Source organism: Phyllostomus hastatus, unplaced genomic scaffold (assembly GCF_019186645.2).
Source record: "Phyllostomus hastatus isolate PE091 unplaced genomic scaffold, TTU_PhHast_1.1 phas_contig_40, whole genome shotgun sequence".
Taxonomy (NCBI): domain Eukaryota; kingdom Metazoa; phylum Chordata; class Mammalia; order Chiroptera; family Phyllostomidae; genus Phyllostomus; species Phyllostomus hastatus.
This window is the reverse complement of record NW_025333872.1, coordinates 90,270,698-90,285,732: the sequence shown is the minus strand read 5'-3', so window position 1 is coordinate 90,285,732 and position 15,035 is coordinate 90,270,698. Positions and strand designations below refer to the sequence as shown.

The 15,035-nt window shown below is 40.8% G+C and overlaps 1 protein-coding gene across 10 annotated transcripts in view; it reads left to right on the top strand.

The window, feature by feature from the left end:
* SYNE1 (spectrin repeat containing nuclear envelope protein 1) overlaps positions 1-15,035 on the top strand; it is a 410,287-nt gene that overhangs the window by 131,185 nt on the left and 264,067 nt on the right. For all 10 annotated transcript variants that reach the window (XM_045842725.1, XM_045842724.1, XM_045842726.1 and 7 more), the window contains 12 exons: positions 24-226; positions 2,310-2,474; positions 2,935-3,087; positions 4,101-4,244; positions 6,649-6,822; positions 8,624-8,782; positions 9,034-9,198; positions 9,538-9,672; positions 10,805-10,963; positions 11,182-11,390; positions 12,014-12,122; positions 14,289-14,453. In XM_045842725.1, coding sequence (XP_045698681.1) covers positions 24-226; positions 2,310-2,474; positions 2,935-3,087; positions 4,101-4,244; positions 6,649-6,822; positions 8,624-8,782; positions 9,034-9,198; positions 9,538-9,672; positions 10,805-10,963; positions 11,182-11,390; positions 12,014-12,122; positions 14,289-14,453 — 1,940 coding nt within the window. The remainder of the gene's footprint in view (positions 1-23; positions 227-2,309; positions 2,475-2,934; positions 3,088-4,100; positions 4,245-6,648; positions 6,823-8,623; positions 8,783-9,033; positions 9,199-9,537; positions 9,673-10,804; positions 10,964-11,181; positions 11,391-12,013; positions 12,123-14,288; positions 14,454-15,035) is intronic.

Sequence of the window (15,035 nt, the reverse complement as noted above, 5' to 3'; positions counted from 1 at the left end):
GCAATTTGTGTCGTCTGTGTCAGTGGAGGAAGCCGAGAACGTGATGAAATTCATGAATGAAACCACTGCCCAGTGGAGGAACCTCTCGGTGGAAGTCAGGAGCGTGCGGAGCATGCTGGAGGAAGTAATCGCTAACTGGGACCGCTATGGCGGCACTGTGGCTAGTCTGCAGGCCTGGCTAGAGGATGCTGAAAAAATGCTAAATCAATCCGAACACGCCAAAAAGGTGAGATTGCTTCTTACAAGAGGAAAAGGGCACATGTAAATTTAAAACCAGACTTTTGCAGCATAGTATTCGAGGGAGTGTTGTATGTTCACAACTTAGACTTAAGAATCCTGACTTTGCCTGAAAAGTTTCACTTTCAGTCAGTACATTATTTTATGCTAAGAAATACACCACTTTGTTAAAGTTATGTTAGAACTTAGCCCTGTCTGATAAGTTCAGTGTTTAATTTGGTATTCCGAAGAGCAATTGCTGATGGAGGGACCGTCAACCCCAATGGGCAGCAGAGGGCGCTGTACTCACAAGGTCTGTACTCAGGGCAAGTCCAAGGCACCCTCCCTGTGGATTTTCTCATTTAAGATGAAGACAGTAAACACAGTACTGAATCTGTGTGATGGCCTTCACCAGTTACACAGATACATGGGTCACTGCATTCTTGTCTCTTTGGATTTTATTGACCCTCGGTCAAGGGTCTAATTCTCAGTAGGAGTGATTTTTTCCCCCCCTCCACTTATAGGTATATATGCACATGTGCAAAAAAGTTACTGTTTTATTTTAAGGTCATATAAAAAAATAACATGAAATGGACTGATTTCTATATATACAGGGTGGGTAAAAGTAGGTTTACAGTTATGAGCACATGAAACAGGAGTTTATCCTTGTATTATTTATTAATTATTGAATTTGTCTTCTTATTGTTATTATTTCATATCCTTACTTAATAACTTATCCCTTAGGTAATGACAGCTGGTAATTTAAACCTGCTTTTGCCCGCCCCTATATACCCTCCTCAATAGGAGCCTGACATTTCTCACAGAAAAATCAATTTACATGTAAAAGATATTAAAATGCCAGACTCCATTAAAAATTTCATACATACATTAGAATTACTGGTTGCCATCCAAGATAGGTTCATTTATCATGGTGTTATACAAACAGATGTATACTTTTTAAAATATCTTACCATTTTCAATTTCATTTAGGTTAAATATGCTTGGGTAGCTGGTGGTATCAAAAACTATATAATCAATACAGATTTTGGCTTTCCAATTGGACCACAGTGCCCTCGTAGATGTCAGATGTGCTAATTTTATCCAAGGAAACATAACTGCCAGAAACAGAAGTGTTCTCATCTATTTATGGAGGGAGAACTCCCACACGTAGCTGAGGAAATGGATTCTGAATTATCTTTTGTTATCCCTGCCCTTACTCTGGTGGATGCGTGTATAAATGCTTGCACACAGGCACTGAACTTGAAATCAGGTGGAGACTGCTGCATGGCCACCGGGGTGGCCTTCAACACATGAGGGAGGATGTTATTATATTGGGTTCTGGACCCAGATATTTATTTATTTATTTATTTATTTATTTATTTATTTTTAGTCTTTTTTTGAAGATTTTATTTATTTTTAGAGAGGGAAGGGAGGGAGAAAGAGAGAGAGAGAGAGAGAGAAACATCAATGTGCAGTTGCTGGGGGCCGTGGCCTGCAACCCAGGCATGTGCCCTGACTGGGAATTGAACCTGCGATGCTTTGGTTCGCAGCCTGCACTCAATCCACTGAGCTACACCTGCCAGGGCTTGACCCAGATATTTAATTTAAAATTTTTTCTCTGATGGGTTATCTCTATGTTTAGTAATTATCTGAATGATATATTGTACTTTGATTTTAGAATCAAAAGTCAAAGGTCAAAATTTGCTTACAATTTTTTTTGAAGAGGCTCTGTGTTTCCCTGAAATAGTATCTTTTTTATATGACTCCGGACCTGGGACTCACTCACCTGAATACAATGCACAAGTCCTTTCTGCTCACAGGAGGGCAACGCTCCATCTGTCAAATGGGAATGAGAGAAAATGGTCACGTTTTGTTCTCTCTTCAGCAAAAGATATGGCCTAGATGTTCTTATAAAAACACACCCAGCACTTCCACTTTTGAAACTTTGTAAAATTTAATGGTTTGAATGGAGTTAGGATTTACCTTAAAATTGGCACAAATTTTCGAAGATCTTTCTCTTAGGCTGGTCATTATCGTATGTTTTACTGAATTGACTTCATGATTGACAATAGTATGCATTGTTTGTCGTTCAGGATTTTTTTCGGAATTTGCCTCATTGGATTCAGCAACACACTGCCATGAACGATGCCGGCAATTTTCTGATCGAAACGTGTGATGAGGTGGTTTCCCGCGACCTTAAACAGCAGTTACTATTGCTAAATGGGCGGTGGAGGGAGTTGTTTATGGAAGTCAAGCAAGTATGTCTTTCAAATCTATGTATGCTTACAACATGCATGTGTTACAAATGTGATGAGCAGTCTGTTTAGAGACTACCTTTTTATTATAACAGGGGCTTATTATTACAGCAGAGTCCAGATGTGTGTAGAACTGTTACATTTACATTTGGTCCTTTATTCCTTCTCCTGAATAATGGAGGAGCGTTACAGAAATGTGTAGTTTGATTAAGCATTACATTGCCATATGGAGCCTACGGATATGGAACGACTCATGTTTCAAATCATAATTCTTCACTTCCATGCTAGTCCTTTTTCCTTTTTTATGGCAATTGGACTTCACATGTATCTAAAATAAGAATCAGGAATTAGAGTCTTTCTTTCCATACAACCATTCCAGGGAGTATACAGCAACGAAGGGCACAGGCTTGCAGAATCTCGACTTCATGGTTTTCAGTGTTGCCCTGCCCCCTTTTCCCGACAGTACGCTCGAGCTGACGAGGTGGACAGGATGAAGAAGGAGTACACAGACTCTGTCACCACCCTGTCGGACTTTGCCGCCGAAGCCCTCAGGAAACTTTCCGAACCCGTCGAAGTCTCCTTTATGAATGTCAAGCTACTAATCCAAGACCTGGAGGTGAGGGGCCTTTCTGGACCATGCAGTGAAAAACCTCTTCTATTGTGAAAATAAAGATCAGTGACGTTACTCAAATCATCGCAAAGCTTTTTCTATGTCTCTTTTGATATTATGTGTGTGTATCCTGATTTGTACCTGAAAAAAAACTTTTTAAAATTATCTTCAAATAAAAATGTATTTGAATTTTTTAAAGATATGTTTTCACTATACAGCAACTTTAAAATATTTTTTAATTTGGCAATATGTTTACAACCACATTATAAAGCACTAGAAGAAACAGGAGTCTGTAGATCACACCTGTACGTAAAGGCCTCCGACAGTAAAGGATTTACTGAATGAATTGCGCGGTTTGAGTGTTTTAACACCTTGCAGCTCTCGAAATGGGGCAGTAACAGAATATTTAATCATATGAAATACTTTCCCAATATACTATTAAGTGAGAAAAGAAAAAAATATTATCATCCTTTTCTTTTTGTAGAAATGAAAAACGAGTATAAACACATCTAGGAAAAAACATTCCTGATGTAATTGGTGGTGGGTTCTTGTCTCTGGTTATCACTGTGGGAGATTTTAATTTAAATTTTATTCATCCTAATTTATCTCTAGTTAATAAACTTTCTGCAATGACAATGTGGGTTTTTTTTAGAAAATAAATTTAACTTTTAAATTCAGAGGGATTGCCTTAAATTGTTAACATGCATTTACCTGATATAAAATTTATATACTACATTAACACATACAGTATGTTGAAAGTGTGAGGATTACTTTAGCATATGTTTATGTTAAATTAAGGATTTTGCTTACTTTTTTTAAAAAAGCTTTTATTTATCTATATGACATTTCTTACATATAACATATTAGTAATGAAAGAAAGCAATAACTGGAATCTCCAAAAGTTTATCAGTACAGAATTTCCCACAGTGCATACTGACTTTTGCCCAGCCTGCTGTAGTGTACTGAAATTAAAAGGAAATGTACATGTGTTAATCTAGCTGTTTCAATGACTCACGCAGGATATGGAGCAGAGGATACCTGTGATGGATGCTCAGTACAAGATCATCACAAAGACAGCGCACCTCATCACTAAAGAGAGCTCCCAGGAAGAAGCTAATGAAATGTTTGCAACCATGTCTGGGCTCAAGGAGCAGCTAACCAAGGTGGGAAAATACTTTAATGCAAGGACCCTGTGGGGGACCAACATCCCACCTCCTCTGTCACCCAGGGACAATTCACTTGAAAACAAATTATGCCTTTTGTTTCTTATTGTGATTTTGATTTAGTAGCTTTGTCATCTAGTAACTATGTCATGAGTTTTAAAAATGAAATGCTAGGCTGATGCCAACTATTACTTTTCCTGTTGAAATAGAAGTATTTGTAGCTGTATTTTAATAGAAAAATAAGCATTTTGGGGGAGGACAGGGATCTGATTAAATGTGATGAAACCGAAGGGGGAGAAGTAGAGGAGGAGGGAGGAAGAGGAGGAGATCGGATATTTAAATGAGTAAGAATTTCAAAATGCCCCTTTGTGGATCATTTATTTGATGTACCTTTACTCTAAGAGTACTTACATTATTTTCTGCTTGAACTGCTACAGAGCAGTAAAAATTCTTCCCTCTGTACCTCATGGAGCTCATCACAGACTTAGAAAATATACATGTAGCCACTTCTGTGTAGGGAGCTCAATGACTATCCAGCATTAGCCATAAGTCTCTTTTATTCTACTGAGGAATTCTTCTTAAGAGCTTTGGAAGTTCCACTGGGATTTTTAAATGTATCTAAAGTTGAATTTTATGAAGTGTATTATTTGCAGAGTGCCTTTAGATGAGGTGACTAATTCCTGGTAAAATATCTGTTAACTGGGAGAGGAAAAGTAAAAAGCAAATCACCTGTATGAAATCAGCAATGGAGACTTAATGAAAAGGGTAAATAGGGAGGGAAGTGAATGAAGAAAGAATGGTGCCATGAAAACGGGAAAACTTAATTTGTCACACTGGCAGGTGTCAGAATGTTCATTTCTAATCCCTTTTATTTTAACACTCAAGTTAGGAGAAGGTTAAAGATGGGGCTGAATCGCAGTCCACGCCATCATCGTGACACCCTGCCCGCAGCCCTGGCAGCTGTGCCCTGGGCTTGCCCATCTGCGCCTGGACCGGGTCTAACGATCCAGGGCAGGGCAGCCTCGGAGAGAGCACGCTGCACCTTTTCACACACCAGGCATCATTCTGTCTTTGCTGCTGCTTCAGATGCAGCATCTTGGTACACTTTCGGCTGCATCCTGCAAAGATTTATAAAGCACACTGACTTTTATTTTTATTTATTTATTTATTTGTTTGTTTATTTATTTATTTATTTTTAGAGAGGGAAGGGAGGGAGAAAGAGAGAGAGAGAGAAACATCAATGTGCGGTTGCTGGGGGTCGTGGCCTGCAACCCAAGCATGTGCCCTGACTAGGAATCGAACCTGCAATGCTTTGGTTCGCAGCCTATGCTCAATCCACTGAGCTACACCAGCCAGGAGCACACTGACTTTTATGCAAGGTAGCAGGTTCCCTACATTTTGTTCAGAATGATCTCAGCACCCCCTTGTTGCAGTGGGCCAGTAGCTTTCTTTTCCGGAGTTTTCTTTCAGGTAATGTATCCAAGAACATGAGAGGATGATATTTTTAATTTAAAGAGACAAAGAAAGAATGACCTACTAATGAGTGTGCAATTTCCTTTCCTTTTTTCCGCACAAGTTTTAATAATACTTTGGGATCAACTCTAAGTTAAACGAGGGGGGACAGGAAGTTCTTGGAGAATTGTGGGTCCTGGATTCCAACATAAAGGTGACAAGGTAGACACTATACCTCATCATAAAAATAAAAATAATACAGGCATATAAAATTACCTCATTTAAAAAAAACAACAAGTGGCAGATAGAGGCTGGGCCACTCCAGACCAGGGAGATGTCCCCTGCCACGGGAGCCTTCGGGAATGAACTGGTGCGTGACCAGAGCATTTGGGATGAGCAAGGTGTCGATCGGCGGGGAGTAGCAAAGTACGGAGCTCAGGGCAGGGCGGGAAGCATGAGGCCTGTCTGCGAAGAAGGCGCCGTCGAGTTTGTAAGCATGTCTCAAGTTAAAGGAGTTCAAGCTGCAGAGTTCTTAAAAGTAAAATTGGAAGGCACAAGGTAGTCTAGATAATGTAATAATTGGAGAGTACCTTATGTCCGACTTCGAGGCTGAAGTGAAGGTAGGTCACGCTATTTATGAAGAGCAATTTGACGCCATCTGGCTCACTAATGGCATCAGTTAGACAGGAAAATGCTGTCGAGATGGACTACTGAGATACATTTTCACAAGAAAGCGCTGAGGCACTTATTTACCTCACTGGTTTAATAGTGTTGTTTTCTACATATGAATTTAACAGTCCATAGGGAATGTCATTAAACAAATGTCTTTGGAGACCTGTAAACACAAAATGACCGTATCATTAGCGAAAATGTTCCTGAGAGCTAGGAACAGGGCTTGCACTTGTTGCACTTAATGGCATTTAATGGAATTTCTGTCTTTGTATTTTTAAAGGTCAAAGAACGTTACTCCCCACTCCTTTATGAGTCTCAACAGCTGTTAGTGCCTCTGGAGGAGTTAGAAAAGCAGATGACGTTCTTTTATGACTCACTTGGGAAAATCAATGAAATTATAACTGTTCTGGAGCGCGAGGCACAATCTAGTGCTGTTTTTAAACAAAAACATCAGGTAAGGACACGTCCCTTTCAGTGAATTTAAAGCATATGTAATAAGACTGAGGTAGTGCTTAAAGTGATAGGAATCCAGAGAGGACAAGAAGCATTTTTCTAGAATAGTACTGCCAACTCAAAACAAAAATGCATCTTGTCCAAAGGTAAAAATCTTGTCTGCTGCAGGTAAAATAAAAGTTATATATTAAAAGATGTTCTAGATAATGTACATTTTATATATGTAGATATACATTATATAAGAAATAGATCATTGCATTCCATTTCTATCCAGGGTTTATAATCTGTCCTATGAGGTCTTCTCTTTACCTCTGGGACCAGGTCTGTGTACACAGCCATAAAACTCTGGAACTGTGTTTGGAGTGATAATCAGGTTTATTTGTCTCATTTTTTTAGTAAGCAGATCTGTATGCCTATCAGCCTTCTCCTGAGGGTTGCGGTTAATTGACTTACTGTGTTGGTTTATCATCAATGAACTGGTCCACGAGAGGAGGGTGAAATCAGCGAGTGCCACCCGGGAGAAAGAGCAGAGAGCGTACGGTGTGAATTAGGCAGGTATTCAGATCGCAGGTCTGACATCACAAATTACAGAGCCTTGATTAGCTTTTATTTCCTCACCGTCAAATACCTAAGCTGAGAGTTTCTTGTGGAGGTTACATTAGATATTCTATAATCAGACTAGCAAATAATATATATACTCTGTAATCAGTAGCAATTATTATCGTTATTATTGATTATAAAGAGACAATGATTATACTGCCAAACCCTGTTCTAATGGACTGTCATCATATTGGATAAAGATTATTTTTCATTTTGAGTCAGAGTGCCGTTTCTTACATTCCCACATTGCTATAAATGGCCACCAAAGAATTCTTCCACAATTAAAATATTTAATAATATCTTTCTGTGTTACTCTTTTACCTCCTAAATCTTCAAAAGGAAAAAGTATGCCTTTATTCTATTTTGCCAAAGCAAAACAAAAATTCTGCTCTTCATATTTGACTCAAGATTACCAAAACTAGCATCCGACTGAGCCATTTGAAATATTTTTCCAAAGCAATTGAGGGCGTTAAAATGCAAATGCTATAGATACAATTCAAATGCTGACCGCCTTCCTTGGGCTGAGCTGCAGAAATCACTGTGATGCCAGGGCACAGATCAGAGGTGGAAGGGCCTTTGTCAACACTACTTCTTGTCCTGCAAATGTGTGACAATTGCCAGTCCTCCCAAGGCACATGGGTCTGCCGCCTTTGTGGTTAAGACCTGGGGTCTGCCATTATGTCAATGAGATTGACAGACTGTGAACCTTAAGAATTCAAATGGTATATATTTTGGTAGACACAAATAATGTATAAGCTTTTGCATCTGACTCGGTCAAGTATAATAATATGCATGGTGTTAAATTTATTTAGTCAGATTAAAACCAGCTATGTAGATTGACTTTATTATATTCGCTCAGTAGACCATAGGCCTATTAGTTGGTTGGAGAAATGCAGGCACCAGACTAATAACAATTCTGATGTGCTGTCATTCTCTCGATGTTAATAAGATGGGCATGAAATATTTAAAAAATCTCAAAAACTCAATGTGACATTTAAATGTCTTAAATAAAAAGCCTTGACTTCAGTGATGGCTTAAAATTCTGCAAAAAAAAAAACCTCTCTGTGTTTTTATTTTATTTATTGCTGGTTAAAAGCCTAAATGCTGTATAATGGTGTTCCTTTTATTTTCAATGGTTACTCTCTTTTATTTTCTGTCTTGCCCTATTAAATACTATTGTTGTGGCTTTTCTTCCCGTGTAGGAACTGTTAGCCTGTCAAGAAAGCTGTAAGAAAACCATGGCGCAAATTGAGAAAGGCAGTCAAAGTATTCAGAAGTTTGTGGCCTTGAGTGGTGTGTTGAAGCACTTTGATCAGACGAAGCTGCAGAGGCAGGTTGCAGATGCCCACGTTGCTTTCCAGGTGAGTTCTCTCCCTGAGTTACAAATGGGAGTGAGGGAAGGCACAAAGAATAAGGTCACAAAATCATCACGGTTCATGATGGTTTTTGGAAACTAAATTTTACTTCTTTTTCTAATATGACTATTCATCAACATTAAAAAGGGGGCTGATTGTTCTCATTATAACAAAATGGACTCAAGTGTTGTTCCTTGACAACGTGATATTTTAAGTAATGAGAACACATCACATTATGATCGTTTTTGTAAATCAAGAACATGGTCAAGAAAACTGGGGACTGGAGGAAGCACGTGGAAACCAACAGTCGCTTGATGAAGAAATTTGAGGAGTCTCGCGCAGAGCTGGAGAAGGTGCTCCGGATGGCGCAGGAGGGCCTAGAGGAGAAGGGGAACCCAGAAGACCTCCTGAAGAAACACACGGTGAGCTCATCCCCACGACTGTGGGGTCAAGGTGTTAGGCTCTCCCCTTGGCCTTCCAGAATATTCTATCAAATGCAAAACTCGCAAATATTTCTTTCCTAAAAATTAAAAAATACTAGTTGAATTTTAGATGTGATAGCTCTATCTGATTGCAGTTTATCCCTGGAGATTAAAACAAAACAAAACAAAACAAAAAAGTGGTAGTTGCTCACAATATTGGATGAGGGCAGCCGCTGGCTAAGAGGCATGTTCAGAGGTGTGACTGCCTCACTGCACAGTGTCTGGCACTGCTTTTCTCCGGCCCAGCACTCCTAACCACCTTCTCCGTCTCCACGGCAGGAGTTTTACAGCCAGCTGGACCAGAGGGTGCTCAACGCTTTCCTGAAAGCCTGCGACGAGCTCACCGACATCCTGCCCGAGCAGGAGCAGCAGGGCCTGCAGGAGGCTGTGAGGAAGCTCCACAAGCAGTGGAAGGTGAGTGGGGACTGACGGGAATGTGGTGTCCGGCGATGGGAGGGAGCACGAGGGGGCTGGGGCTCCACTGCAGGGGAAAGTTAGAAACTCGGGAAAGCCACCAGAGCTGCTTCTCCCATTAAAAAATGAGCTTGAATAGAACGTGATGCAAACGATAGAATTTTGTTATTCCTATTTTTTTAGTACCAGCAATTTATTATTATCATATTACTTAAGAGCACTCATTTTCCTTTTTTTTTTTTCTGAGCAGGAATCATGAGAGTCTTTTACTGATTCAGCAACATTTAGTGCGCTCTTCTCATCTGAGTAATGTCGGGTGTATTACTGAGATTCTACTTCACGTAATATATACATATATGCATTTGCTCGATCCTGTTCTCAAGGATTTTATCATTCTATTGTTACAATCTAACAATAGAAATAAAAACATTTTTTGGTTAAGGATTCAATGATGAACTAAATATAATCTTTTTCCCCAAAGAACGTAGAGTCTCATAGGGGATATTATTCGTTGCACATAATATAAGTATAATATATGATAAGTCCAGAAAAGTGGAAGCACTATATTTGGGAAACCTTTGAAGGAGAGAGGAGGGCCCACCCGGAAACTAAGAACAAGCGAACCAAGTGATCAGTTCTAAGCTGGGACTTTAAGAAGAAGCAAAGCCCTGGGGGTGGGGGTGAGGATGAAGCAATGTCTTCCGATAACTAAACCTAATGAGGCTTCCTTGCTTTCCCCCTGTGTATAAGGAGTGTAATATCTATCCTCCCTACCTCACAGGGTTGTTGCCAAAACTAAAAGGGACACGTGCTAGGGAGAAGGTATGTGTCATCAGTATGCGATTGAAGTCTAGATTCATTTACCTTTTTCTACTTACCCCTAAGCCTCAATGGTCTAATCTGAAAAGTGGGAACATTAGTACTGTATGGGCCATTGTAGAAATGAAATAGAATCATCACACCCTATGTGCAGCCCCCGGAAAAGTACAAAGCTCGGAGGCCGGAAGCAAACAGTGCTGATGACACCAATTGGCCCTAAGGGAAATATTCTATGGTTTTGGCACTTTGATTGAAAACATACATCACCAGCAATGGTATTATATGTTTCCAAATCTGCCTCTGTGGAATGTAGGATCTTCAAGGAGAAGTCCCATATCATTTGCTTCGTCTGAAGATCGACGTGGAGAAGAACAGATTCTTGGCCTGTGTAGAAGAATGCAGAGCTGAGCTGGCCCGGGAGACCAAGCTGGTGCCCCAGGAAGGCAGTGAGAAGATCATTAAAGAGCACAGGGTATGTCACACACGTGCAAAGTCACACACGTGCAAAGTCACTTTGTGTTGTCACTTAAAGGATATAACAGATACTTGGATTTGAGTCTGGAAACACTAAAGAGCTTAATTACTCTACCTTGATAGTCTAAATGGAATCTGCCTTTGGTTTTTCTATGAACATATAAAAGAATTGTCTGGCTTCTCACTGTGATTATGCAATTGTTTATTGCTCGTTAGATTTTCTTCAGTGACAAGGGTCCTCATCATCTCTGCGAGAAAAGGTTGCAGCTCATCGAAGAGCTGTGTGTGAAGCTCCCAGTCCGTGACGCAGTCAGGAACACGCCTGAAGCCTGTCACGTGACTCTCCGGGAGCTCCGAGTGGCGGTGGACAGCACCTATGCGAAGCTGGTGGAAGACACAGACAAGTGGAAGGACTACACCAGCAGGTAGTCTGGGAACTGTTTCCAGACAAGGACGTAGTCCGTCTTAATTCTGTTAATGCAGAGATTCTTACAAAGCAAGAAACGACATGCATTTCAACACGTGCCGTAAAGAAAATCAGATGGTGTGATGTTGCCCATGTGTTTCTATAGAAATGCTTCATTCAGTAAAAAGAACGCATTTCAGTCATAAACAATGAGGCGCTCTATTTCCAGATGACTCAGATATGACCTATCTGAGGCAGAATTGCCTCACCTCTTTCTCTTGGATTACCACATCTCCCTAAAGGAGGACTTCTGACTCGCTAGGGCTATGCCTCATTCTGGTGGGGACACGTGAGAGCAGACCTCGAGTGGTACCGTCCTTCCTCCCACGTGCCCAGGCCCTGGGACAGACACGTGTTTTTCCTCGGGGGACCCCTGCCTGCTCCGCTTTTTCTCTCCCTCCAATGACTGAGGCACAGAGGTGGCCGCCCCTGCCCTGGGCTTCACATTTCTTTAAGGAGGAGTTTCTCGTAAATGTGTTCATCAGTTTGCTAAGTGTCCGTGAATGAATTCAAAATAGAAAATGTATTCCAACCACCCCGACGTGCTCTTCCTTTAGTAAGGTAACTCCTGTGTTATTGCAGACTTTCTGAGCTCTCATCTTGGGTCGCTGCGAAGGAAGCACAGTTGAAGGGGATTAGGAATGAGACCATCGACGCTGCCAACCACGGAGATGTTAAGCGGGCTGTAGAGGTAAGCTCTGAGATGTGTTGTTTTTTCTTTTTAGTGGAAAATCTCCACTAATAAAACACAAAGATAGAGAATCTAACTGATGTCTTTTTTACTTTCTATAAAAAATCAAGTTCCTGAAAATTAACTTTAAAATGTCTCCTGCCCTGGCTGGCGTAGCTCAGTGGATTGAGCGCGGGCTATGAACCAAAGTGTCACAGGTTCGATTCCCAGTCAGGGCACATGCCTGGGTTGCGGGCCATGACCCCCAGCAACCGCACATTGATGTTTCTCTCTCTCTCTCTCTTTCTCCCTCCCTTCCCTCTCTGAAAATAAATAAATAAAATCTTTAAAAAAAATATGTCTCCTCATGTTATGGTGAGAACTACAGGGACTTTTTTTCTTGGATCACTTTTGGCTTTGAGATTCAGGCATGCTCAGTGGTGCTTTTCATGCATCTTTAGCTAATGGGGAACCCTGTGAAGAAAATTGTGTGCATGGGTGTACAGCACAGCAGAGATTTAAGAACTGCCAAAGAAAAAAAAGAACGCTATAGGTTTTTAACACAATACATTTTAGCTACTTAAAAGCCAGGTCACAGGAAATGAGGGATTCGGGCAAGGTCTCTAAGCATTCTTTCTATGTCACATTCATCTGGATCGGACCACCCCCTGTGAGCCTGGGGACAGCCTGATAACCCAGCTGTGACAGCGCCTTGGGTCTAAACCAGCTCGCATTCTGTGAACGGCATGCTGCAATCCTCTCCCTCTTGGCTTGGCCCGTAGGATTCTAGACAGATGCTGTTGTGTATGCTTTTTATCTTTCAGTGTTTTGAACCCTTGCAAGCCTCATAGTTTTTGTGAATAAGGACATTTTTTTCTTTCTGCTTCTATCCTCTTTCATTTTTATATTAAATGTAGAATCCCCTTAAAGGCCAGAGGTGCTTGGTAGCATCATGCTTTACCAACGGGAGAATGGCTATACAGGGTGGGACAAAAGCAGGTTTACAGTTGTTCGTTCGGAAAACTACATGCGGGCTGTGATGATCATAGTAGCTTGTGAACTCTGAACCGTGTACTCACAGCTGTGAGCCTACTTTTGCTCTGCCCCGTGTTTACTACTGGTTGCGGTCATAGTACCAACAAAACATCTCATGGCAGCATGAAGAGATAACTCACTTCTGGAACCAGCTATTTTCTGGCTGGAATGGTTTGCCCTGTGAGACCCTCGGTAGCAAAACATGTGGTTGGCTGGAAAGCACTCTGCCCCTGTGCTCCCCAGGGTGGGTGTAGGAAGGAGGGGCTACCTGAACCACCTCGCCCTGAGTCCCCTGCCCTACCAGCCTGGAGCCCCACAGGCTCTCTGGCGTTGTCTTGCCCAGCACCCCTTCCCTTCCTGGATGAGAGTTGAGGTCTTCTTTGTGTCTCTTACTCCCTGGGGTATTGACTTCTAAAACCTAACTAAAAATGAGGCATAAACTATGAGTTAATAAAGCTAAAATAAATCTTTAGGTCATCTGTAATCATGTTCAATGAGTAAACTGTTCAATAGAAGAATTAGCTAGCTAAAAAGAGATTCTTTTTTCTTTTCTGCAAAAAATATCACCCTGGCTGGTGTAGCTCAGTGGATTGAGTGCAGGCTGCGAACCAAAGCATCACGGGTTCAATTCCCAGTCAGGGCACATGACTGGGTTGCAGGCCACGGCCCCCAGCAACTGCACATTGATGTTTCTCTCTCTCTCTCTCTCTCTCCCTCCCTTCCCTCTCTAAAAATAAATAAATAAAATCTTTAAAAAATATCAAGTTCCTTCCAGCTCACAGAAGGCAAAGTAACAAAATACTTACAATTCCCAATGTTGGTATCATATATTCTTCTTCGAGACTTTTTGAAGCATCTTTGCTGTGACCCAGGGTATCTAAATTTCTAGCCTTGTGATTATGAAGGTGATTTTGGTATAGGGAGTACTGACTTTCCACATAAAGTATGAGTGTTGGAGAACCATTTCTTTCTCACTGTTGTAGACTTTTGTGAAGGATCAGAGCAAAGTAGTACAAGCAGGCACTCCATTGGTGAGTGACTGTCTGGCTTCCCTACCTCCACCTGACCTGCCTTCTTCATTTGAATCTGTTCTTTCTGGAAAGTTATGTTCACGATTGCATTTTGTTCATTAAGAGTGTTCTTCCATTCCAGGAGATAAGAAACAGCGTTACCCAAAAAGGCGAGACTCTCAGCTGGCTGAAGTCCAGACTTAAAGATTTGACTGAAGTTTCCTCTGAGAAAGAAGCCCAGAAGCAGGGAGATGAGCTGGCCAAACTGTCTAGTTCCTTCAAGGCTTTCGGAAGTTTGTTGTCAGAGGTATGTCATTTCCTCCCACTCTGAACAGTCAGGTCTGGGGAGAGGGGGACTCCGAAGGTCCTTTCTCTTTTGGTTGTAATCTACCTAGTAGGTATATGACAAAATCTTAGTTGAAACACAATGGTTGATATGTATGAATATTGGTGGGAAAGAAGAGTAGAATGTTGGAAGTATGGTCTCTGTCATGGTTGGATATGTAATTTCAGATTGGTTGGTGTACAGCTTATCAGATCCATTCCTTTTTGGGTTTGTGCCTAGAAGATAATATGAGAATGTAAAGTTGAATAGCAAGCTACCAGTATTTCTTGAAATCATTAATAAACGTGCAAGAAACAATGATTAATTGAATGACTACAAAGTCCCTTTATGCTGAAGATCTGGAATTCTCTCTAGCTGTCCCTAATATCATAGTTTGATAGTTAACCTTTTATATTTTTAATCCATATAGATCTACCTAAGACTCTATAAATGAATTTATATAAGCCAAAGATACTCTCAACTGCTTATGATTTAGTTCTACATGATAATTTTGATGTGTAACATACAGTATTCTTAAAATTTTTTTGACAAGCCCTGGCTGGC